The 26,215-nt window shown below is 52.5% G+C and overlaps 1 protein-coding gene across 2 annotated transcripts in view; it reads left to right on the top strand.

The window, feature by feature from the left end:
• Positions 1–26,215, top strand: part of PCDH19 (protocadherin 19) — a 60,120-nt gene that overhangs the window by 9,663 nt on the left and 24,242 nt on the right. The window contains exons 3-4 of one of the 2 annotated variants that reach the window (XM_058814083.1): positions 19,166–19,224; positions 22,746–22,915. In XM_058814083.1, coding sequence (XP_058670066.1) covers positions 19,166–19,224; positions 22,746–22,915 — 229 coding nt within the window. Of the gene's footprint in view, positions 1–19,165; positions 19,225–22,742; positions 22,916–26,215 lie in introns of both variants that reach the window. The other variant, XM_058814081.1, reaches the window with a different exon arrangement.

Below are 26,215 nucleotides of genomic sequence, written 5' to 3'. Positions count from 1 at the left end.
ACAGGAGGAGAAGGTCAGGATGGAGCCCTCTCTCCTCCATCTCTGACCCAAACAGGACCCACACACCCAATAGCTCCCAGAGCTGTGGCCATCCAGCTCCTCCTGAGCTGATGGCCACCATCAGTAAGATGGGGAATTACTGGTTTTAGTGGTAATCCCGGTCTAATCCCCCAACCTTGATACACTCCCACATAATCCTCGCTCACTCTGATTTATTTAGCTGGGGCTCCTCGTGGCTCCAGGGATTATTTGAGGGAGCAGCAGTGGCAGGATGAGGCCCCGTTGGTTTCAGATCTGCTTTGTACTACCTGGAAAGCGTTCTGCTCGCTGTGGGAAATGGTTTTCTCAGCACAATAGAGCAATTTTCGTTTCAGGCAGCACCGGCAGCTTTTGCTCTGGCTATCTGGCGGTGTTAACTAAAGCGCATTTCTACAGCACACAAAGATTTTTGTTTTGTAAGAAATGAAATCAGCGTGGCTGTTTCTCTTTCTCTGTCATTTCTCTACTTGTCAATTCTTTCTTCCCCTCCAGCTTATCCTCCTCTTCTCCGCTAGCCTTAAAAAGCCCCCAAAGTGTCTGTTATAATCACATTTTGTGTGTTACAACCAGAATGAATGTACTCACTTTAATATGCTGGGTTTGAGGAAATCAGTTTCTGTCTGGTATAACAGACAATTTGTTATAAACCATGCCATTTAGAAGTGAAGGGCCTCGCTTTAGTGCGGCGCTGGGGAAACGTCATGATATATAATTGGAAGGGATTTGGCTTGCTTCTGAGTAATGCTGTGTACAGAGCAGGGAGAAAGGGGAAAAGGAGATGATTTCCAACCCGGAGAAAGTTTGCTGTGTTGAGGCAGGCGGGGTGATGAGATGAGGCTTATTTTCAGGAGCCATAATAATTAAAGCATTAGCAGGGATGATGTTCCACTCGTGGGAAGGCTGGCTTCGCAGGCAGCGCTGCCAGTCTTGTTTTCTCCTTGGGAGGTCACTGTAACTCAGCACTTTTTTGTGCCTGCCACTGATGCACGGTGCTGGGGAAGGCAGGTCAGGCTCTGCTCTGCTCTGCTCTGCCCCCCGAGCCCCAGCAGCCCTGCCTGGAGCCAGCCAGCCTCAAACGGGAGTGACGCTCTCAGCTTTGGACATGCACTGCTTGTGCCCTCCCTGGGGATGGCTCCTGTCCCTGCCTGGGCACCCAGCCCCGCTCTGCATTGCCAGGGATGGTGGGATGGGACCCCCAATCTCCCTGCCTGGGCACCCAGCCCCGCTCTGCATTGCCAGGGATTGGGGTGGTGGGATGGGACCCCCAATCTCCCTGCCTGGGGCACCCAGCCCCGCTCTGCATTGCCAGGGATGGTGGGATGGGACCCCCAATCTCCCTGCCTGGGCACCCAGCCCCGCTCTGCATTGCCAGGGATTGGGGTGGTGGGATGGGACCCCCAATCTCCCTCCCTGGGCACCCAGCCCTGCTCTGCATTGCCAGGGATTGGGGTGGTGGGATGGGACCCCCAATCTCCCTGCCTGGGGCACCCAGCCCTGCTCTGCATTGCCAGGGATTGGGGTGGTGGGATGGGACCCCCAATCTCCCTGCCTGGGCACCCAGCCCCACTCTGCATTGCCAGGGACCCTGGTACCCCCAGCCTCCCCGTGTGCTGCCCCTGCTGGCCCCAAGCCCCAGCAGATCTCTCAGTTTCACTGCTCCCAGAGTGGATTGTGTATCGCTGTGGGTTCCCTGACCTCTCAGAGTGTCACAGGCTGACATTATGGAAATCAGCAGCTCTTTATTCCAGTCTGAGGTCAGCCTAACCAAATTATACATCTCTTAATGCAATCGCCCCAAGCTGTTGTATGGAGAAATTCCCTTCAATACCCTGCAACAGAGATAAATACAGCAGCCCCCATTTGTGTTTAACCATGCCACGCTCCCTGGGTGTGGGGCAAGCCCTTAGTTCAACACTCTTTGGCTTTTCCCAAGATCATCACATCATTTAGGTTGGAAAAGGCAGTTGAGATTGAGTTCAGCTAGGAGCTAAACATTGCCATGTTCCCCAGTAAACAGCACATGGTTTGTATTGGTGATGTGGGGCTGCCACCCCATCCTGGCAGCTCCTGGGGCTTTCCAGGGGTTTTCTGGGCTATGGTAGGGTCCTGGTTGGAAGGACCAAAGGGGTTTGCTCCAATGGTCTGTGGAGGATTAGGGCTGCTTGTGTTTAACAGCAAGGCCTGAGTGCTCCCATGGATATGATCATATTGTTGTATATTACATACTGTATGTTGTATTTGTGATATCCTCCGTAGAATCACAGAATCATTTAGCTCGAGGATTTAAGATCATCAGGTTGAGACAGTAACCTAACACTGCAGTGTTCACACCTGTATCCCTATGCCTACAGAAAGTGTGTATGGAATTATTACATATTGCATCTAATTATGTGGGTATATAATATGTCATATAATCAGATACATCTCATTTGTTTTTGTGCTACTGCTTTTATGGTTCACTTTTACTGGAACTGGAGAGGCTTCTCTTGTTTTCATAGAATCATAGAATGGTTTGGGTTGGTAGGTTCCTTAAATATTTCCTCTTGGAAAATTTGAATTTCTGATGCACATTTCTAATGCATAACTCGTGAAGTCTATAAAAAAAGCTTCTGCAACTATATTTACATGGCAGATAAGAATTTTCTCTTGAATTGGGAAAGATTTCTAGTAAAGTTTTTTAAAATTTTCATCCAAAGGATAGTCTTGCATGGGCTTTCTTACAGCAGTATCCCAGCGAATCTGTGTTGTATCGAGTGGTCTCTGTGGTTTCTCCCTCTGGTTTCCTTTGCTTGCAGCACGTGCTCATGCAGAGCCATCACTGAGGCCAAGTGCAGCAGCCTTTGAATAACCTTGTGTGCATCTGCTTGGCTGGGTGGAAGAGCTGCATTTTCCAGCTGCCATTTCCTCCAGTCCCTCCTGAGGGCTGTGAGCCAGAGCAGCTCCTCAGCCAGGTGCCCTTCCAGCTCCTCGGGCTCCTGCCCTCACCAGCTGTGCCCGCTCAGGCCATTCCTGAATTGCCAGCAAGGGCAGAGCCGCCGTGCCCTGCCTGCGTCCATCCCCAGCTGTGCCTGCAGGCTGCCCAGGGATGAGCCTCCCTCTCTCCTGGGAGACCTCTGTGCCCCATCATCTGTCCTGGAACCTTCTCTCCTCCATCTCTCCTGGCTTTGCCCTCTCTCCTCCCTCTCTCCTCCATCTCCCCTCCCTCTCTCCTCCCTGCCATCCCTCTCTCCTGACCCCTTGCCCACTCTGCCAGCAGCTCCTGCTCTTTTGTGAGGGCTCAGATGGGTGAGCCCCCCCAGCCCTGCCCGCTCCCCCTCTCCTGCCAGGCTGCTCGTGGGGCTGGCGTGGCCTTGCTGCAATAAATTGTCAGATATTGTTCCCAGTAGAGGCTATAGTTGAGTTCCAATCATTTTCTGTTAATTAAAATACAGGATGGTCTTATTTGTAGCATAAATAGTTGTAATCTGTGTGCTTATAAGTGTAATTATAATTCAAATTAGAGCGTGCTCTGCATAGGGCATGGGTGGGGTGCTGTGCAGGCAGTGCTGCCCTGGCAGGGCTGTGCTGGGGCTGGGACAGTTCCAGTCCCCAGGGTCCCCAGTGTCCCCAGGGTCCCCAGTGTCCCCAGTGTCCCCAGTGTCCCCAGGGTCCCAGGACAGCATCACCAGGGCTCAGCACAGGACACTGGGCTGCTGGCAGCTCCCAATGTCACTGTCCCTGCTGGGGCAGAGCCTGTCTGTGGCACCTGTTGGAGGGTTTGTGGAGAAGAGGCACAGCATCTCTGCTCCAGTGTCTCCCTCTAGCTCCTTGTGTGGATTTGGAGTGGAGGCATGGCTTATGTCAGCTGGACAAGTGATTCATGCTGAGCCTGAAGTGTCTCCTGTTTAACATGGAATTACAGAGAGTTCTCCAGGCCTGGTGAGGGCTGGGGACAGCTGATGCTGCACAGGCAGGAGTGTGACAGGTACTGCTCTCCTACAGCCTCTGATGGCAGCTGGGCACCCACAGGTGATGCCAGTGCTGCACCTGGCACCCAGGACAGGCAGGTGGGTGACAGGTACTGCTCTCCTACAGCCTCTGATGGCACTGAGCACCCACAGGTGATGCCAGTGCTGCACTCCTGCAGCCTCTGATGGCACTGAGCACCCACAGGTGATGCCAGTGCTGCACTCCTGCAGCCTCTGATGGCACTGAGCACCCACAGGTGATGCCAGTGCTGCACCTGGCACCCAGGACAGGCAGGTGTGTGACAAACCTGTCAGTCAGAGTGTGCTGGGGACTCATCTGCAGGTGAGCTCCTCATCTTGCACCCTGCTGAGGTCTGGGTGTGAATGCCCTGTGTTTCTCACGGGGAGCTGGAGCTGCTGGATTATTCCATCGTTTGTACTGGCAGGTGTATGCCACAGGGCAGGTTGTAAATTCCCGTGTTGGTGGATTGCATTAACCCATCCTAAGTCAGGTATGTAAAATTCCATTAAGTGAAACCCCTCTGGCATTTTCTCACCCGGGCTCCAGCTCTGCAGGCTATGCTAATGCAGTGTGTTTGCTCATCTATTAGAAGGATGATGGCTTTAAAATAATAACATTTATCTTTGGCAGCAGACTTACAATAGTGCACACCGAGTACAATTTTGTGAAAGGCTCTGCAGATGTTGCCTCATTCAATCTGGGTCAAAAAGAGTGCTTAGAATCATAAAGGTTAGGAAGAGATCAAATAATTCGGTGGTTTTATTGCTGAATAATGTACTTGGAAAATATCATTCACCATTATTAGACTAAGTGAGTACAGAAAACACAGGACTCAATAGCCATTTCTCAGTATTGGCTGATTTTACTGTTTTTATAATGTAGCTAAATTCCCTGCTATTGATTGCAGCATCGATTATCGATCTGGAGATGTAAGTGTAAGTGATGGTGGGAGCACACAGGAGCTGGGCACTTGGGCACTCAGCAGCTCTTCCCTGCAGTGCCTGCTGGTGGGCAGCACATGCTGCAGCACACTGAGGCTGCTTCTGGGGAGCTGTCAGGGCTTTCAGAACTGTTTTCACGAGTGAGGATGAAAAACAGGAAAACACCCATTCTGTGTGTTCTTTCCCGTGCCTGAGAGCTTATGTAAACTTGCTGAGGCAAACCCAGATGGGCTGGGACGCCGGCAGCAGGATGGGGCTGGAGCCTCTGTCACCTGCTCCCTCCTGGACCTTTCATATTCAGATTCACATCTGGATGCTCTGGCAGGGACCCAGCTCACACGTTCAGTAAGCGGAGCCTTGGGGCTGTGCCTCGGATACAGACCCAAACCTGTATGCCCAAAACACTTCCCAGGGCTTTGGGAGCAGTTCCTCTGCCTCCTTCCCCAGGTGCTGTGCCCAGGGGCAGTGCCAGCTTGGGCTGAGACTCTCCCTGGACAGCAATCAATTATGGGGACTGGGTCAGTGAGAGCAAAGCCGTGCCCCTCTGGGCTCTGTGTCCTGTGCTGAGCTGGAGCAGGGCTGGCAGCATCACTGTGGGAGCCACAGGCTCCTGCTGGGCTGGGGTTCAGCCACACCATGGGTTCCTTTGTTTGGGGAAAAAAGAGATAAATTTTGGAATATGTTCATCTCCTGTTCCCTGCACTTAGTTGTTGTCAGCATTAATATGCCATTAACACATGCTCATTAGGAGGAGAATGATTGTACCCTGCAGAGTAAGGGGGAAACCTTCATTAGGCACTAACATATTGAAGTGAGCTGCAGACTTCACTTGGGAGAGCTGGGGAGTGCTCTGCTCGGCTTCAGGTTTCCCTGATTCCTCCTTTTGGTCTGATGAAAAAAGCACCTCACCTTCTGGCATGTACTTTGGGTTATAGGTGGGGAAGATGTGCAGGTGAGCCTGGGCTCAGCCTGGGCTCAGGGTCCAGCACTGAAATCCTTTTGGGACCTCAAACCCATCTGTCCCCAAATCGAAACCCTCCCCATCAGTGCTTATTTTGCCATGACACAAGCCCGAGTCACCCCTCCAAGGGCTCTGTTGGCTCTTCAGCCTCAGTGAGATGAATTCCTCACGGGGCTGGGAGATGCTGGGGGAGCAGATCTGTAGAGAAAGGAGGTGTCACTTCTGCACGCTCGCTTTTCACACTGTGAGGACGTTTTAAGCGTTTGTGTGGCCTTGCTGCCTGCAGTCTGCACCATGCCCTGCCCTGTGTGACAGGGCAATTGCTGGCCCTGCTGATCACTGCAGCGGGGTCCCCTGCTTGCTCACGGCTCCAGGCTGTGCCTGCTGCTCTCCTAAAGTCAATCAATGGCAATAATTGCAAGTTCAGGTGGGGCTGAGGGAGGAGGGAGCCCTGGCAGACAAATATTTGCTGATCAAGACCCTGTGCAGGTGCAGATGTCTCTGTGATAGGTAAGAAGGGATGGACAATAAGGACCATATGTGGTATTTAATCAGAATTTATTCTAAATTGAGTGATTTTGTAGATTTCCACAGAGCTGGCAGCTGTCCTCTGTATTAGGAGTGAATGCCCTGGCTCTGTCCCTGCCCCACTGCCCTCTGCCCTGGGGCTTTGCAGGATATTTCAGCGTGGGTGCAGCGTGGTCCCATCCTCTCTTGCCTCTGTGTAGGCATAGCCAGAGGGAATCCCACAGATCAGTGTTCACCAATAAACCTCAGCAAAGCTGAAATGACATTTGACTGGGCTGGGCTTGCTGTTGTGAAGGTAAATGAGAGCCTAGCCCAGACTGGAGCTCAGGCAGGTCCTGGAGGAGGCAGCTCCTCCTGCAGATCATCTGCCCTTGTCAGGGAGGGAAATGAGCTGCTGAGGTGAGATACCACCATGAGACAGGCTGGGTTTGGAAGCTTTTTGGGTGTCTCTGTTCATGGACCATCTCCAGTGGTGGCAGCTGGCCCTGCAGCGGTGCAGGAGGCAGCTGGGTGGCTGTCCTGGCTCCACCCAACGCTTGGGTGTTTTGGGTGTTTTGGGTGTTTTGGGTGTTTTGGGTATTTTGGGTGTTTTCTGTCTCCCCCTCATCCCGCACGCTGTCTGCAGGCAGAGCAGCCACAGGCTGGATGTGGTCCCAGCTCTCCATGTTGGGGATGTGGCTGTGTCCATTTGCTGGCTGCTGCGTGACTCATGTAATCACCATGCGAAATGCATCATTCATAAACTGTTTAACGTGACCTTTTGTACAGTAGCACTAATTATTATTATCACAGAAGCCCAGTAAACTAGACTAGTAATTATCAGGGATTTATTTGAATGGACAGCTAAGCTATTCTTGGCAAGTTAGTCAAAGCAGTTGTCATGACAGCCACACAAATGTGTCTTATGAATTGGGTTAATTAGGGTAATTAATAACTGTTGTTTTGCCCTTTTTAACAAGGTATTGCTGAGACACTATCAAAAAATAGCAATTGTACCTAACAGAAATAGTCTTATTTTAGCAGCAGCCCTCACATCACAAAACAGAAGCAGTAAATACCTGTTGGGTTGTTGTTTCACAAAGAAATGTGCCATCCAACCTTGTCTTTGAGAAAAAGCAGGGGGTTAGAGGCTCTGCTGTAATTTTTCTGTTGTGCTTCCCCTCCTGGGCCATATTACCAAGAAATGGATCATCATCCTCGCTGATATTATCATTATTTATTGCAGTGCTGTGCTGCACTGAGCTGCTGTCACAGGGAGGTCAGGGCAGTCACGGGTGGTCAGGGCAGTCCCAAGGTGCTCCTGTCAGTGGGAGCGGGCTCCACAAGGACTCGGAGCCAATTTTAAAGTTGTGGCCATAAATTAGAGCAGTTCTGCTGATGCATCGTCACCGTCGTCATCAGGACAGCAGGTGCCAAAGCGCCGCGTCCTCGCTCGGCAGAGCATCTGCTGCCTCTGAAAGGAGCTTCTGCTGAATGCAGGCATTTGCTTCTCTGAGAGCCTCCGAGGATCCTGGGCTGGAAGAGACCCACAGGGATCCTGAGCTCAGAGAGACCCACAGGGATCCTGAGCTCAGAGAGACCCACAGGGATCCTGAGCTGGAAGAGACCCACAGGGATCCTGAGCTCAGGGAGACCCACAGGGATCCTGGGCTGGAAGAGACCCACAGGGATCCTGAGCTCAGAGAGACCCACAGGGATCCTGAGCTCAGAGAGACCCACAGGGATCCTGAGCTCAGAGAGACCCACAGGGATCCTGAGCTCAGAGAGACCCACAGGGATCCTGAGCTGAAAGAGACCCACAGGGATCCTGAGCTGAAAGGACCCACAGGGATCCTGAGCTGAAAGGACCCACAGGGATCCTGAGCTCAGAGAGAGCCACAGGGATCCTGAGCTCAGAGAGACCCACAGGGATCCTGAGCTGAAAGGACCCACAGGGATCCTGAGCTCAGAGAGACCCACAGGGATCCTGAGCTGAAAGAGACCCACAGGGATCCTGAGCTGAAAGGACCCACAGGGATCCTGAGCTCAGAGAGACCCACAGGGATCCTGAGCTCAGAGAGACCCACAGGGATCCTGAGCTGGAAGAGACCCACAGGGATCCTGAGCTCAGAGAGACCCACAGGGATCCTGAGCTCAGAGAGACCCACAGGGATCCTGAGCTGGAAGAGACCCACAGGGATCCTGAGCTCAGAGAGACCCACAGGGATCCTGAGCTCAGAGAGACCCACAGGGATCCTGAGCTCAGAGAGACCCACAGGGATCCTGAGCTCAGAGAGACCCACAGGGATCCTGAGCTCAGAGAGACCCACAGGGATCCTGAGCTGAAAGAGACCCACAGGGATCCTGAGCTGAAAGAGACCCACAGGGATCCTGGAACCCAGCTCCTGGCTCCCTCCAAAAACAAAACTATGATTGTGGTGCTTGTTGTTGATACTGAGTAATGGTAATTAAAGCTCTTAATAGTCAAATAGCATCAAAAAGCCTCAAAAGGAACAAAAGCCATAGTGCCCATCTCAGGGAGCACCCTGGGCACCCTTGGTGGCCTCATAGTGGGCTGCAGCCTGTGATGGGTGATGGTCCTGTCCCACTGGACCCACCGGGTGCTTTCAGCACTGTCTCCCCAAGGACTGCAAGAATTGGTGCTGATTATTAAAAATGACCCAAGATTATGGATGCAACTGAGGAATATTACGTAAGTTTTGTAGAAAAATGACCTGAATAGATGAGTGAAGGCTCGGGCTGGTTCTCCAGCTGCACTGAGCTCTGTCTATTTATATCACCCCTGGGCTTTCCAAGCCCTCTTTTAACTAAAGCTCATTTGATAACGCATGTCTTTTAAAAAGAAAATAATAATAATAAAAAAAAAAAGAAGGAAAGGAGGAAAAAAAACCTAAAGAAAAACACCTCTATGGAGAAGGTAGGGTTTTAATGAAGAAATATTTTATACTATTCTCCTACAACCTTAGGGCTAATAGCCTGGAACTGGTACTTTGGCTCCTTAAAAAGCCCAACAAGACAAGCCAATTACGGCCTCTGAAACATTTTTATTTTTAGTTCCTTGTAATAGCAATTTATCCTCGGCCATGGTACATTAACTGGAAGGAACAAGAAGTAGTAAGGTTTTGGCATCTTTGTAATAACCAAGGGGCTGTGTTTACCAGGCTGTTACTAATGTGGGGTGGCTGTGGGCAGGGTGGGGATGGGAGAGGGCACCCAGCGAGTGCCAGGCTGAGATCCATCCCCTCGTGTGGTGAGGCTGTGTTGTCATTCGTTCATTTCCCTGCAGTTTGTTCTGGGAGAGCACAGGCTCCTGTTAGCTGAGTTCCTCGGTTTCTGCTGCCCAGAGCTGGTGGCTTGGCTCAGAGGGGCTGTGCAGAGGGTGCTGCCGTGTCCCCAGGGATGCTGGGGCTGGTGGCACCTTGGGGAAGGGTGGGCTGAGCAAAGCCAGCTTCACATCCCCTCCCCATGCAGCTGAGACAGCGATGGCAGTGGGAGGAAGGCCAGTCCTGCTTGGATTTGCTGCCAGCCTCATGGCTGCAGGGAGATTCTGTGGGCTGAGAGCTGTGTTTTCCTGCACCAGTAGGGAAAAAAGCATTAAAATAGGGGAAAACTGGTTTTGATAAAGAGTTTTGTTGTGAGCGAAATCCCCCGGAGGCTTCGAGTGGGAGCTGCCTGAGGCTATCCTGATTGCAAGCCTTCCCATGCAATTGCAGATAAACACTGAGAATGATAAAACCATGAGCACAGGACAGGGTTTGTCTGGCTTTGATTATCTGCCAGGGTGGGGGGATTGCAGCTGAAGCCAGGCAGGAGTGCTGCAGAGGTGCTAGGGCTGGGTCTGGGTGCCCATGACCGTGTGCCAGGAGCAAGCCTGGCACCAGCTCTGGCCTCTGGTGATGCCATGGCAGGAGGATGCTGGGGCTGTGTGGGTTGGGAAGCTCTGTCTGCCTGCCCAAAAACCAGAATAAATGGGGTTTGCTCTGGGAAATGGGGCAGGGCCAGGGTCCCTGTGGCCCCTGAGTGCCCCAGGGCTGGTGCATGCTCGGGGGGCATCCCCTGGCTCTGATGTGCCAAGCTGGCAGCACCATCTCACGCCTTCCCTATTTTAACTCAGCTGCAATGATTTTTGGTTTATGGTTTTTCTTTTTTTTCCCTCCTCCTTTTTGCAGTGACAAATCTGTGATTTCTCCTGTTCCCTACGAAATGCATTGGCCTGACCTGCCACTCCAGAAGGTGAATGACAGGGAGTTTTATTTAGCCCTGGAGACGGGAACATTTATAAAAAGGTTCTTCTGTTATATTTGTTTTCATTCCTAATGGCAGGAGGCAGGGAAAGGACAGTTCTGAAGGGTTTCTTTAACAAATCTCCAAGTCATGCCCCATCACCCTGGGCCTGCTGGTTAGATCCAGATTGTTTCTCTCACTGCCCAGGGAGGGGTGCAGTGTGTGCTGGGAGCTGCAAGTGTGGATCCATTGCACGTCTGAAAGTGCAGGTACAATGGGAAAACCCCTTTCTATCAGCTTTATTGGCTGTTACATCCCTGCAGGGAGCTTTCCTTGGCACGCTGAGGCAGCAGCCCTGTGCAGGAGGCTGTGCCCCATCCGTGGGCACAGGGAGGGAGGCATTGCCCCTGCTGCCCCCAGTCCCTCCTGTCCCAGCCAGGGTGGCTGCCAGGGCATCACCAGCCCCTGCTGCTCTTGGCCCCTGTGAGAACGTGTCTGGATGCTCCTCTCCAGATAGCCTGCCCCACTTTTGGGTCAGTATTTTGCTTTTCAATAGATTTTGAGGAATGGTGCCAAGCAGCTATCTGCTGTGATGGTTCCAATGGAGGACCCCTGTGCCATGCCCCCCAAAAAGCTTTGGGGTTATAGATACCACGTGGATGTAAGGCAGATGTTTCGGGATTTTTGCTCTTCATAACTGTAGATTTCTATCTGCTGGCAAATCCAGCCCGGTGACACAGTTTGTGGCTTTGTGGGGTGTAATTTTTTGCTTTGTTGTGTGCTGCTGCTCCTGGATTCGATCAGAGTTTTTAATCCTATACCTCTTTTTCAAAATCACATCTCAGCAGCAGCTTTTCTCTTGCCTCCCATCCATTTTCAAACAAGAGATGACAAAGCCTGTGTTTATTTGGGGAGGGGACAGGAGTTCAGTGTGGATTAGTGGGATGCTTGCACTGTAATAGAGTCTGGCTTGATACTGCTGCTTAGTCTGATGAGAGGAGTGATGCTAAAGGATGAACTCTCCCTGTGATTTCTCTGCAGTGCTTTTTATTTCATCAAGAGAAAATGGAGGCTGGACTCAGTTCCTCCAGTGTTTAATAATGTCCATCATAACGGAATGCCCTTTATTTGAGCTGCACTAGTAATTAGAGGCTTGGTGGTGTTAAGTAGCCGTAGAGTCTGGCTCTGAGGAATGTTCATTGTACCTCATTAAATTTGGAATTACTACTTAAAAGGCCAGAAATAAATATTCTGTTTATATTTTGGGGCCAGTAAATCTAAATGGATGCTGTGTTTGCACATCCTCGTCTCTGCTCGTTCCTGCTGAAGTGAGCCAGGCATTGCTCCAGTGGGCTGAGGCAGCAATCAGTCTGCAAAACAGCCTAACCCCAAACCCAGAGCTGGTTTCATTGATCAAGGGCAGGAAAATGATCTGCTGTATTACATCTAATTATAAACCATCAATATCAGATGCTAGATGCACTTACTGGTTCCGAGGCACTGCACTGTAGCTCACAGTTGGCAGGCTCCTGCAGGAGAAGCTCTGTCAGAGCTGGGTGTGGGCAGAGGGCTGCAGAGGGACATGCCAGAGGCCAGGTCCTTCCTGCTCTTCCAGGTGATGGTTCCTCAATGCTCCTTAAGGGCTGAGTTGCTTCATGTGTTCCTTCTGTCCTGCCGGGGCTGTAGAGGTGTGTCCTGCTCCTGTGCCCCCTCCTGGCTTGTGCTGCAGTGCCCATGGGGTGGCTGGAGCTGCTGATGGGCGCCAGTGGCCAGATGGGTCCTATGCAAAGGTGCTGACCCTGCAGGGGTGTCACCCACAGCACAGGGACACGTGCTGGGTTCCTTGCTATGATCTCTGGGCATCGCTCCCGCACTGCATCTGTCAGTGTTTGCTGATTTTCCCCCATGGTGGAAGCCCCAGTGGCTGTTTGGTGGGGTTTGCACTGGTGTTTAGCCCAAAGCCTTGGGCTGCTGCTGCTCCCAAAGCTCTGACACCCACCGTGCCAGGAGGTGCCACTATGGGGGGATCAGGGCCTGGGGAGCAGGGGTTTGGCATCTCCCAGCTGTGCGTGGCTCTGGGTGCTGCAGGTGCTCAGTGCCAGAGCAGGAGCAGAGCTCCTCTCGTGGGTCAGGCACTGCACCTGGTCATGGTCCTGGCCTCCGACCCTGCTCTGGGGCAGAGGAGGGCTGGTAGCACGGGGCTAATTACTAATTATGATCCATCACACACACACAACGGGAGAAATCTGTCCTGACGTCCTTTGAGTGTGCTCCCAGCCCGGAGCTGGATCTGATGGGTCTGTGCTGCTGTGCAGAGAGACACCAGCCCTGGATCTGATGGATCTCTGTGCAGAGGGACACCAGCCCTGGATCTGATGGATCCCTGTGCAGGGGGACACCAGCCCTGGATCTGATGGATCTCTGTGCAGAGAGACACCAGCCCTGGATCTGCTGGATCTGTGTGCAGGGGGACACCAGCCCTGGATCTGCTGGGTCTGTGTGCAGAGGGACACCAGCCCTGGATCTGATGGATCCCTGTGCAGGGGGACACCAGCCCTGGATCTGCTGGGTCTGTGTGCAGGGGGACACCAGCCCTGGATCTGATGGATCCCTGTGCAGAGAGACACCAGCCCTGGATCTGCTGGGTCTGTGTGCAGAGGGACACCAGCCCTGGATCTGATGGATCTCTGTGCAGAGAGACACCAGCCCTGGATCTGCTGGGTCTGTGTGCAGAGGGACACCAGCCCTGGATCTGCTGGGTCTGTGTGCAGAGGGACACCAGCCCTGGATCTGCTGGGTCTGTGTGCAGGGGGACACCAGCCCTGGATCTGCTGGATCCCTGTGCAGGGGGACACCAGCCCTGGATCTGCTGGGTCTGTGTGCAGGGGGACACCAGCCCTGGATCTGCTGGATCCCTGTGCAGAGGGACACCAGCCCTGGATCTGCTGGGTCTGTGTGCAGGGGGACACCAGCCCTGGATCTGCTGGATCCCTGTGCAGGGGGACACCAGCCCTGGATCTGCTGGGTCTGTGTGCAGAGGGACACCAGCCCTGGATCTGCTGGGTCTGTGTGCAGGGGGACACCAGCCCTGGATCTGCTGGATCCCTGTGCAGGGGGACACCAGCCCTGGATCTGCTGGGTCTGTGTGCAGAGGGACACCAGCCCTGTGGCTGGGTGTGAGAACATCAACCCCAGCCTGGCTGCTCCTCTGGCCCATGGGCACCATCCCAGTGCTCCATCCCAGTGCTCCATCCCAGTGCTCCTTGGGCTTTCCCACTGCGTCTGCTCCCTGTGGGAAGGAGTCTCAGACCTCTTCCTTGTTTCCCATGGGCTAAATAAGCAGCTTGCTAAATGATAATGACTTTCCCTCATTGCTGATGCATACTTCATTTGACCTGGTCCCTACTTTGAAATTTTCACTGTTTCCCGAGTGCAGCTGGAGCGTTCTTATTTAATTTGCATGAATTTTGTATCACCCACAATGTAATTCAAACCATAAGAATTAAATGCTGGTGAGATCTCCTAACAGGCAGCATCAGTTCTATTGCAGATGCTGGAGCCTGAGGTTGAGTGGCCCATGGAGAACAGGACTGAGGATACACAAGGACCAGGAGAAGTGCTCTTACAAGCCCTACCCTCTCCAGCAGGGAGGCCCAGTGGACTTTGGGGGACAATTTGCCATTTCTGTGGTCCCCAGTGATGCCTGCAGCACAGAGGGGAGTCAGGAGACTGCTGCTCTGGGTGGAGATGTGCAGCTTGGAGCAGAGGATGAGGAGCCGTCAATGTTTCTGGAGCATTTTGTGAAACCAAAAGGAGAGATGCACATTGCAGCCTTGGAGAAAGGTCCGCTTTGTTTTTTAATAATAAAGGGTGACATGCAAGCTTTATTAACAAGGCATGTAGGGGAAAAAAGGCTCAAGGGATAACCCTGAAAAAGTGGTGCTAAATGTGTCATTTTTATGAAGCTGATTTTGTGAAGAGTCCCTACATGCTTTGGCAGGAGGTTGCAGCAGGTTTACAGTAATTTGTGGAAAGACAGAAATGTTTTCACCCTGAAGTGAGAAGAAGGGCAAAAAATCCCTGTGTGGAGATGCTTTAGAGCCATGTTCCGAGGCAGGGCTGGCAGATGGATGGATACCTGTCACTTTGGGTAGGCAGAGATGGCTCCAGCTCCAAACAGCCATGGACTGTGCTGGGGGCTGATGGGCAGGAGCCAAAGCCTTTATCGAGAGCCTGCATCCACCTGCCGTGGAGAAAGCTGGATTTTCACCTCTGTGCAGTTTGGTTTGAAAGATATCCCACATCTAAAACTGCTGAAAGGAGGAAGAGTGACAAAGAGCCAGCTGCCAGGCATTGCCCTGAGGCGAGCAGGCTGCAGGGACACCCCTGTGCTGCTCCCAGGCTGCTGGCACGGCCCAGGACCCATCCCTGACACCCTGCAGTGACCCTGCCAGCATCCTCTGTGTGTGCAGTGCTGCTGGTGCCCAGAGCAGCCTCCTCTGTCTGTGCAGTGCTGCTGGTGCCCAGAGCAGCATCCTCTGTGTGTGCAGTGCTGCTGGTGCCCAGAGCAGCATCCTCTGTGTGTGCAGTGCTGCTGGTGCCCAGAGCAGCATCCTCTGTGTGTGTGCAGTGCTGCTGGTGCCCAGAGCAGCATCCTGTGTGTGTGCAGTGCTGCTGGTGCCCAGAGCAGCATCCTGTGTGTGTGCAGTGCTGCTGGTGCCCAGAGCAGCATCCTCTGTGTGTCCAGTGCTGCTGGTGCCCAGAGCTGCTGCTGCCCTTCCTGCTGGCACTGCCTGAGTTCCTGCTGAGGCGCCTTTGGATGCTTTATTTTATGGTTTATTTCTGGTTTATTTCTGTTTCCAAGGCAGGGAGTGAGCAGTCCTTAGAGCAGTGCCCTGGTGCTCACAGACCCTTTGCTGTCGGGGAAGTCCTCCCATCGATATTCAGAGTTACACTGACGTTTGTACATCTTTTTTTTTTTTTTTAATTTAATGGAATTGGCAGTCCTCAATCAAAAGCAACCGCTAGGGGAAAAAAAGAAAGTGTAACATTTCCCTCCCGATTGCTCAGTTTGCAGTGTGTCTGTTGTTATATTTGTATTTGTGTTGCTAAGGCAGCGGTTAAGAGCCTTTTTCAAATTAGGCGCTGGTAAGCTTTGGGCAAGCCAGGGCTCTCTTTGGCAGTGCCACCAACACGTCTGCATCTGGAAAGCAAGGACAGCCCTGTCCCTGGAGGACAGCAGGGCTTCTCTCCTCCAGGAGAAATGCGGGCTGAGGCCTCAGGCTTCATGCAAGGCGTTCCTCAGCGTTTCCCAGTGTCTGGGATGTGGTGTTTATTCTTGGCACGGCAGCCGTGGGGCTGATGGTGACAAGTGTGAGCATCCTTTCTTCAGTTACAGCGAGGAGATGAGAGCTGCCAGCATGTCTGGGAGGTCCTGGCTGTGCCTGGCTCTGAACATGGAAAGCAGAGGCTGGACTTGGGGCTGGGCTCCCCTTTGATTCCTGCAGGAGTGATGCTGATTAGTGAGAAAGTGACAGTTCATTTGCTTTTGCCAAAATAATGAAGAAGATGAGGGCCAGCCTCTCAGTGATGCACTTGATGAAGAGCACGCTTTCATCGGTGCCAGCCAGCCTTACCTTTTCCCTCTTTTTTGTGCTTTGACTTTGTTCTTTGGGTCTCATTAAGAGAGGGAGTGGATCCTTTCCCAATTAAAATGTTGACATGTCGAAGACGCTCTCCTTTCCCATCATTTTGCCTCTGTTTGTGAGTGGTTGCACCTTGCAGGATGAACTAGAATTAAATCAAGTGAACTTTGATTGAATAATGCAAGCTGTAAAGCAACCCTTCTCCATGAAAAATCTCTTTTTTTTTTAATTTTTTCTGGTTTGATCCCCTAGTCTGCATGGAGATAACCTTGACAGATAATCCCATGGCTAAGTAAAGAAAAGGGCTGGAGGGAAGGATGAGCAGCCCACCCTTGTGCCAGCGTGGGCAGCACAGGCAGCTCTCACCTCTGGGGGTGCAGGGAAGAGGATTTCCCATCCTTGTGGCCGTGTCACTCCTTGTTTTGCCTGAAATCTGGAAGTAATTATCATGACTTGTGCTGTGTCCAGCGGTGGGGGAGTTCCAGGCCTGGGAACGGATGCTGTGTCCAGCCCCTCAGAGCCCTTTTGTTCTGTGTGCATGTGGGGGTTCCACAGAGCATCCTGAGCAGGGATGTGGAGCAGGAACACACAGGAAGGACATTTCTCCAGTCCATTGAACAGAAATCATGGGGAATTTGCTCCTTGGTGAACGAGCTGAGCCTGGATATGGGCTTTGGTTGTGGTTTGAAATCAACAGCAAAGCTCCCAGGATGTTGTTCTGAGGGGGATTTAGTGCCAGCTCTGTGTCTGTGCTGTGGCAGTTTGATGGCAGCACATGTGGTGTCTCCTCAGCCTCTGGGATTTTTGGTCTGGCTTTCCCTTGGGTGTTCCTTGGCCCCTGAAGCCTTGGCCATGCAGTGTCCAGGCTCTGAGTGTTTTAAAGCTCTTTGGTGTACCTGTACATATTGGAATTTGCTGTCTGCATCCTCTCCCCCAGCTGTTCCTCTCCTGGCATTCCCAGGGCTGTGCACACACAGGGATGGAGGTGATGGAGCAGGGCTGGGTGCAGGGGTCTCCCTGCTGCTGGGGATGCAGGGATGGAGCCAGCTGAGGCTCTGGGCCTGTGATCCCTCATCTGCCAGTGCTGGGTGATGGGGGGCTCCCCACCCTGTGAGGATTGTGCCAAAAGTGGCTTCCATCCCTTCTGCCATCCATTGCTTGGCTGCTCTCAGCCCATTTGCAGGGCTGGGGGCTGCTGTGGGACTCCCTTGAGATGGCAGCCCTGGGACAGACGGACAAACAGAGGGCCAGGTGATTTCTGTGGTGCTGGGGTTCTCAGGTACCATATGTAACCCACCCCCTTGGCATGGCAGCCCCAGGACAGACAGACAAACACAGGTCAGGTGATTTCTGTGCTGTTTGGGTTCTCAGTATCATATGTAACCCACCTCCTTGGCATGGACAGACGGACAAACACAGGGCCAGGTGATTTCTGTGGTGCTGAGGTTCTCAGGTATCATATGTAACCCACTCCCTTGGCACGGCAGCCCCAGGACAGACGGACAAACACAGGGCCAGGTGATTCCTGTGCTGTTTGGGTTCTCAGGTATCACACGCTTTGAGAGTCCGTGTGTCTGTCTGTTCTGAGCTCTCAGCGCCCAAGGCACCGGCAGGAGCAGGGATGCAGGAGTGCGGGCCAGTGGTGTGTGCAGTAAATGTGCAGCGTGGCTCCCCAGCAGTAATTACTGTGTGCAGCAATAACAGAGCTGTGCTCAGCGCCGGGCCAGCTCCCCCGGCTCGCTGCTCCTCGCCTGCCTCTCTCTGGGAGGTTCCTGTTTGGTAAATTGGACCTTGTGCTGTGTCTCAGCAAAGGTTACACTTAGCCAGGGCTGCCTGTGCTTTGTGATCTTGGCAGAGCCGTGTAACCTCTGCTGGGGCACGGCTGGATTTCACATCGGGCTCTGCTGCAGCGGCCCCTCTCCCTGCATCCTGCCATTGTGACTACGTCAGCAGCAGACTCTGCTTTCCTTTATTTATTGAGACATTAAAGATGCATGCATTTATTTTTGCCGTGTTCATAATTGCCATAAAAGCAGGCCGTGGCATCCCAGAGCAGCTCTTTGGGAAGGAGAGCAGCCACGGGGCGAGGAGCAGCGTGGCACAGAGGAGGCAGGGCTGGGGCAGGGGGATGCTCCCTTTGCTGTCCTGGGAGGAGGCTGCTCTTGTCCTGGAGGGAGGGGAGCAGAGCGAAGCCTGCTCCTTCTGCTGCCAGCACCAGAGCCCCAGGGCTGTGTAATCTGAGGGTAAAAGATGTGTTTCAAGTGCAGAACGAGTTGGTGGGTTTTTCTCGCAAGTAACAACTCCTTTGACTTTTCTCCCCTTCTTTTACTCCCCTCCAACTTTTAAGCATGTCACCCATTGTTTGCTTTTTTATTAATAACAGAGCCCACTGTCTCTGCAAATGAAATGATGTAAAACAAAGAAAAGTGCCCACATTAAATTCTCCGGCAGGGGATTACCTTGCTGGCATTTACATATCTATGCAATAAATATTTTAACATGTTAATTATACACTAATAAGAAAAATACCTTTTGAACTTTCAGTCAAATTGACACGCACAGAACGGAGTCCATCAGGGAATTAAAAGCAATTAGTTTTGTAACTGAGCATAGCCACATTGTTTCTTCTCTGCAAATTGTTCTGTGGTCACCAGCCAGCTTTTTTGTTGGTGAAAGTTGGTGGAGAGACTGAGACAGGTGCTGGGGTTTTCCATCTCTGTCCTGCTCCCAGGGGCCTGTGCCATCATGGGATGCTCCTTCCCTCCCCAAAGGTTTCATCCTGGCCCTGCACACCTGGCTCTTCCCACTCATGAGAAATCTGACTTGTAACCATCTCCGTTTTCTTTTCCTCCTTGCAGACTGAGAACTACTCCTTTGATTCCAACTACGTGAACAGCAGAGCTCATTTAATAAAAAGGTACGTGGGCTTGCTTGGAGGGCTTGCTTTGCCCAGCCAGATCCCAGGGGTTTAATGTTCTTTCATGCTGCCTTATATACTACTTGCTTATTTTAATATGCAAAACTTTTTAAGAGTAATAATTTGCTTTTAAAACAGTACTTATTTACCATTAAGTCCCATTGCTCATGGTTTGCAGTAAAGGAAATATTTTTTTCCTTCTCATTGGCTTCTTCATGCTGGGAAGGTGCAGTAAGTGAGGTAGAGTGCTGTTACCCTGACAACTTTCAAATTCTGAGAGTTTATTCCATTTGAATGCACAGGAATAAAAGGATAGATTTGGGTGGTGAGATCTCCCTGCCATGTGAGGCGGGGAAAATTAAAAAAACACCAAGTTGTTTGGGGGCAATAATTGGGTTGGATGCAGCTCGTGGCTCCAGCTCACTGGTTTAGTTTGAATACCACGGCAAACAGCACTTGGCCAGGCTGAGTTTTCCCCGTGTGTAAAAGGAAACAATCAGTTCAACTGCAGCCTGGCAGTCACCCTTGGGGAAACAGAGCCCTTTGGGTGGAACGCTGCTCTCCTCAGAGCCTGGCAGTGTGAGGGATTGTCTCTGGGGGTTTCACACCAGGGTTACCCAGCTGAGCCCTGCTGGGCTGTGCTAACCCAGAGGTGAGCATCGCCCAGGGGCAGGAGGCTCAGGAAGGGACATGTATTGACCCAGCGTGGTCAGTGCTCCTCACAGGGCTGCAGGAACAGCTCCCTGCACAGGAGCAGGGTGCAGGATGGGCCCAGCAGCTCCTTGCCCACCTCCCTGCTCTCCCCAGGGCCTGGCCAGGGTGTGCTGGGACCAAGCCATGGCCGTGCCCGTGCCCAGCCCAGCTGTGCTCGTGACTCTGCAGAAGCCATCGCTGAACCAGGGGTTTTACAGAGAGCAGAAGCCAGCCCTGAGCTGCTGAGATCTGATCTGAGCAGTAAAAATACCCAATTATGTGCCTGGCTGAGAGCCTGTTTGTTGACACCTTAGCAGCCCGAGCAGCGAGGGGCTGCGAGCGCGTTCAGCTGCGGAGGGCAGGTGTGTGTGCTGAGTGCCCGTGCTCTTTAACCACGCTAACAGGACACTGAGAGAGCTGGCTGGCCTGGGCCACGCTGCTCCTGCCAGAGAGCCTTCAGGCACGCTGAGAAACCCCAAATCCATTAATCTTTGCCTGCTCCCACCTCAGATAAAGGCAGCAGCACTCACCTGTGCAGGGGGCTGACTCTGTGCCTGTATTGTTTGGGAGATGCTGCTGCTTCCCCCAGACCTGCCCATGCTTTAGGAAGTGTCAGCCGTGGAGGCACGTCAGGGGCTGCTGCATGACAGTCTGGCTCACTGCAGGGAGGATAAATGCCTTGTAGCACAGTGCATTACGAGCAGCAGCTCCGTGTAGGACAGCGCTTCCCCTGCTCTCTACCTTTGTCTTCTATCTTAAGTACAACGGGTGCCAGGAGTGCTGTGCAGACGTCTGAGAACAAAAAATATTCTCTGTAACACACTGTGGCATCATTTTCATCCTTTGCCTTTATGAAGATGTTGTAGTTCTGCTATCTTTGGTGAGTGAATCTTCTCAAATCCAGCACTTAATTAATCTATTTGTACTTTTCCTGTGTTGTCTGCCTGCCTCTCCCGCTCATCTACACTCACACAAATGAATTGTAGATTTGTAGTGCTTTCTTAACTTAAAAATCTTTGATGTCACCTGGAATCAAAGTCAGCGGCTTCAATAGGGACATCTTTATTTAAAAGGTAGTGTTTGAAGGTTTACCAATTTATATGTATTTCAGAGCTCCCCCCTCGTGTGCTTTTGCAGAGCATTAGATGGTAGGTGGTCTGCTTGGTTTCCGTGGAGACACAAAAGGGCTTTTCAAAGTAATGAAAATCTCCAGCTCTTTGGGGCTTTGAAGCCCAGGCTGAGGCTTTCCCTGACGTCTCACACCACATCAGCCAGGGAGGAAGTTCAGACAGGTGGCTGCAGGTGGATCCTCCCAGTGGGGGCAGCTCTGCCATGCCAGGCTGGGTGTGGAAGGGGCACAGGGTGGGTGTCGCCAGGGACACCCTGATGGCTGTGCCACCTGGGTCAGGTGTGTCCCAAGGTGTCCCTGCTGCTCACAGCACCCCTGGTCCTGGGTCAGGTGTGTCCCAAGGTGTCCCTGCTGCTCACAGCACCCCTGGTCCTGGGACACAGCCCCTCTCAGGGTGTTGGGGTCCCAAATGCAGCCAAAATGCAGCTCTTCATAGAGTCACAGAATGGTTGGGATTGGAAGGGACCTTAAAGCCCACCCAGTGCCACCCCTGCCATGGCAGGGACACCTTCCAGGGTGCTCCCAGCCCCATCCATCCTGGCCTTGGGCACTGCCAGGGATCCAGGGGCAGCCACAGCTGCTCTGGGCACCTGTGCCAGGGCCTGCCCACCCTGCCAGGGAAGAATTTCTTTCTAATATCTAAATACCATCTCTCTTCTTCTTCCAGTTTAAAGCCATTCCTCTTTGTCCTATCACTATCTGCCTGTGTAAAAAGTCACTCTCCCTCTATTTGTGTGTTCTATCACAATTTGCCCATGTAAAAAGTTACTCCTCTAGGAACTGAAGAGGCTGTATTCCCAGAACATTGTCCAGGGTGAGCAATCCCAGCTCCCCCAGCCTGTCTTCACAGGAGCTGCCCTCCCTCCATCCCTCTGGCTGCATTGCAGGGGCTCTGGGGCCGCTCAGCCCTGGGCAGATCTGGGAGCAGCTCAGTGCTTGGTCCTCCCAGCTGTGCCTGTGCTTGCAGAGGATGTCAAGGATGTCTGACTGCGTGTCAGATTTCCTTAAAGCTGCGTGAACTTGGACCCACAATCACTGGTTTATTTTTAAAAATCAGAATGCATCATCATGATTAAAAGACACTCCTGTTTCCAGGAAGACTTTTGTTTTTGTGCTTGAAGTGATTAGTACTTGGCTTATAACCTAAAAAAATGAGGTTTAGATCTTGTGTAACTTCAGTATGAGGTAGTGCAGCTTGGGAGAGCCAAGTTGTAGAAGCAGCTCACTTAATGTATATTTTTTAAATTTTATTTCAAATCCTGCTTCACTCTGAGCTTCTGCAAGATGCAGGGCAGCCTGAGGGGTACCCACAGGGGCAGGAGCAGGGGTGGTGCAGGCTGGATGCTGTGTTTTGGGGGGCAGAGGTGCCCGTCAGGGAGTGTCCCCCCAGTCCCTGCCCAGCTCTCTGTGCCTGGCAGTGTCATTGGTGCCACTGGGTGTCACTGGGGGGTGTCACTGGGCGTCCCTGGGTGCCATTGGGTGCCACTGGGTGTCACTGGGTGCCAGTGGGTGCCAGTGGATGTTACTGGGCATCACTGGGTTTCACTGGGTGTCATTGGGTGTCATTGGGTGCCACTGGGTGTCACTGGGTGCTGGGGGAACACGCACCTCCCATCCCCGCAGCTCTCACTGCAGCACCCCGGGGTGTCAGGGGCCACCGTGTCCCACCCAGCCAGTGACAGCTGTGTTTCCCCAGCAGCTCCACGTTCAAGGACTTGGAGGGGAACAGCCTGAAGGACAGCGGGCACGAGGAGAGCGACCAGACGGACAGCGAGCACGACGTGCAGCGCGGGCTCTACTGCGACACGGCCGTCAACGACGTGCTCAACACCAGCGTGCCCTCCGTGGGCTCCCAGGGCCCCGAGCAAGGTGAGCCTGTGCCCTGGGGGTGCCCACGGCCCCCGTGCCCCTCTGCTGCTGCCCCGGTGGGTGAGCAGTGAGGGTGCTCAGTGCTTGCTGGGGATAGCGCTGTGCGTCGTCAGAGTGCTGGGTGGATATTAATTAATCTTCACTCCACGCCTGTCAGGTAAACCAGCAGTTGGGATTATCCTCTGCTCACAAGCAAAAAACCTGAGATGTGCCTGACAGTGAGGGAGTGCTGGAGCTGGGATTAGGGCAGGAATTAGGGCGCTGTGCCCAGGGCTGGTCCCTGCCCGCCTCCCCTCCGGAGCACCGATGGTTTTCCCGTCCCAGCCCTCCATTCCCAGCCCTCCGTTCCCAGCCCTCCGATCCCAACCCTCCCAAAGGTCAGCAGAGCACATGGACAACCAGCCAGGCATCCCACAAGGGATTAGCTCAGGCCACTGGGCGAGGGTTTGCTTCTTTTCCCCTGCAAAGGTGGCAGCTTTCAGCTCTTCTGGTCCCCGTGTGCAGGGATGGAGTCCTGCTCTGAAGCCAGACTGGTGTTAGCTGGAGGAAGGCAGTCAGAGGAGTTCAGCTGAGCCCAAGTGTCATTTGTACTTGGGCATGGATGTCGCTTTTAGTGTCTGAGGGATGCAAGCAGCCAATGCAAACATCCTGTCTGTTTCAATTAAGGAGGTTTGGTGCTCGGGCGCGGGGGAGCCTCGGGGCACTTGGCTATATCTTGAGATAAGCTGGAGCTGAGGCTCCACTGGAAGCCCCACTGCTAAAAGACTTAAGGATGTGAAAACAAAATGCTGTGATTATGAACTGGTCTTCAGCTGTTTAATTCAGTTCATGGTAAACATCATTAAAAGCCTTTGTTTTGCTGTCATAAAAGAGTCAAACGGGGGAGAGAGAGTTCTTGCCATCTGCGGCACCGGGTGTGGGATTTTTCTGGAGATTCTGATGGCTGTATTAATTCTCGATGGAGTCTGTTAAATGGCCACAGTTAACCCTGTGAGACTCCACGAGGAGGGGAACACAGAGGTCACCTACACATTGCACGCTGCCAGCCGCACTAATTGGAGAGGGATGGCATCCGCAGCGATAATGTATTTCCAGACAACCCTACTGTGGCCAAAGATGAAAAAAATTAAACATTTGTATAACTGTACAGTGGCAGTTTAATTCTCTGCGGACCAGCACCGTGTCAGAGAATGCAGGCTGATAGCTATCATTTATTATTCTTCTATTACAAAGAAATGCTTTTTCATTTCGATCAGGAGAGGGTTTCCTAAGATGCATTTGTAGTAAGGGATGACTGTGGAAGCAAAAATGTTCATAATTGATTCCCATCCCGGTGAATGGTCTGAGCAGCATCTGTTAATTTTTTGTCACATTTCTTCAGCAAAAAACCCAATCTCAATGGGCTGCAGATAGGGTTTTACAGGGATTACATTTCTGATAAGTCTGCGTGCTGGCTCTGATAACAATGCAAATAAGTTAAAGAGGCTGAGTTGGAGGCAGAGCTCCTTGGAGGAGTCAGATGGGAGTAAATATGGTTCACTCTGTTGTAGCATGGACTTCCCTCTGCATGTAAAATACACCCAAAAATCAGGCGTATTTCCAGAAGGTGACTTCTGAAAGCAGTCTGTCTGTGTCCTGGTCCCGCAATGGCCCAAGGGGTTGGTGCTCCTGGATCTGGTTTATTTTGGGAGGAAAGCAGCAGGGTAGTGCTGCACTGGCACCCAGCTGCACCTGCAGGCCGGTGTGCCACAATCAGCTCTCCTGCCCTGCAGGACCCACACTGTCTGGTGTGGAAGAGCTCGGGGTGACCCTGTGAGGTTATTGGGGTGCTGGTGGAGCAATGAGAGGAAGTGAGTGGTTACTGTCACAGAAGCTGGAAAAGAGGTTAAAGAGAGTGTTGCCTGAGCTGATTTGTGAAACAGGAACTGCAGAAAATAATCAGGAAAATCAAGATGCTGAGATGATGGTGATAACAGCAGTTCCCACATGATTAAAGCAATGGTTTTCACTTGGTAATTTTTACCTGATTTTGGGGCAGAGTGGCAGGGTGGGGAGAAAACACCAGAAATTCATTGAGAAGGATAAATTCATTGAGAAGGATGTGCAGGACTGTTGGCTGACTACTGCTCCAAACACACAGCCCTTGTCTGGAGAGCAGCCTGGCATGTACCCATACTTTGCTTGCTGTCCCTGCCCAAAGTGCATCTCATGTAATCCCAGAGAAATGGGGTGAGAGAGTTGTTGTTGGAGTTTGCTTGTTAGTGGCAATGATCTCCTGGCAGGGACCCTGGTGGGGCTCCCCTGTGTCCAGTCTCTGCTGGGCTTGGACCTCAGCTTGAGGCACCACGAGTCCTCCATGAGTTGTGGCTGGCAGAAATCCCCGTAGCTGGCTGGTAGAGGATCATCCTGTGTGGTGGCTCAGGGTGGTCAGTGTGGACCTGTCTGGCCAGCCTTTGCCTGCTGAGATGCTGCATTTCCTGCAGAGGGAGGCGGGCTTGGATGGATCCAAGCTCCTTTGTTGTCTTACACCAGTGGTCAGTACTTGGGCGTGGGAGCCCCAGGGAGCTGCTGGTGTTTGACTGTCCTGGTGCCACTTTGGGTGGGAGTGACACCAGCTGCCAGTCCTGCTGGCAGGAGCCCTTTCTCCTCCTTTGGAAATGACCTAGAAAAATGGCAAACCATGGCATGGAGAGTGCTGAGCTTTAGTGGGTAGCAGCAGGTCATCAGAAATGCTGCCTGGAGCTCGGCCACATTGCGTATTTTGGGAGCAGGACTTCTGCCCAGTCCCTCTTTACCTCAGGATCTTAATTATTGATTATAAATTCATCTGATGAAAAGATGGCTTTAATTGCTCTAATATGTACCCAATTTGGAGTTCATTACAGGCCAGGATTGTTTTCCTTCCCCTGCTAATTGGCACGAATGGGATGCAGAGGGAGGCGGGCACTGGTGCCGTTCCACCTTCAGCAATTGCCTGGCTGCCTGTAATTGTTTGTTTATTTGTGGAGGTGCTAAGCGCTGCTGGAAGTTTATATGTGCTCAATTCCTAACGAGTCCTCAGCTGAACCTCCAGGGCTTCTCTGAGGGAGGGGGGTTTCAGGCAGCTGCTGGATCCCAGTGATGGTTTGGGATGGCTGGAGAAGCCTGCTGGAGATGGGACACAATCCTGGGCTCCCCTTTGTGCCTTGGCCTGTTTCCCCACAGGATGGGGTGGATTTTCTCCGTGTCCTGGTGTAGCCGAGGCTCCAAGCGCAGCTCTGGAGGCAGCCCTGGGTTGCAGGAGGAGCTCAGGTGTGGAGC

This window comes from Ammospiza caudacuta, chromosome 14 (assembly GCF_027887145.1).
Source record: "Ammospiza caudacuta isolate bAmmCau1 chromosome 14, bAmmCau1.pri, whole genome shotgun sequence".
NCBI lineage: Eukaryota > Metazoa > Chordata > Aves > Passeriformes > Passerellidae > Ammospiza > Ammospiza caudacuta.
This window is presented reverse-complemented; position numbering and strand designations above follow the sequence as displayed.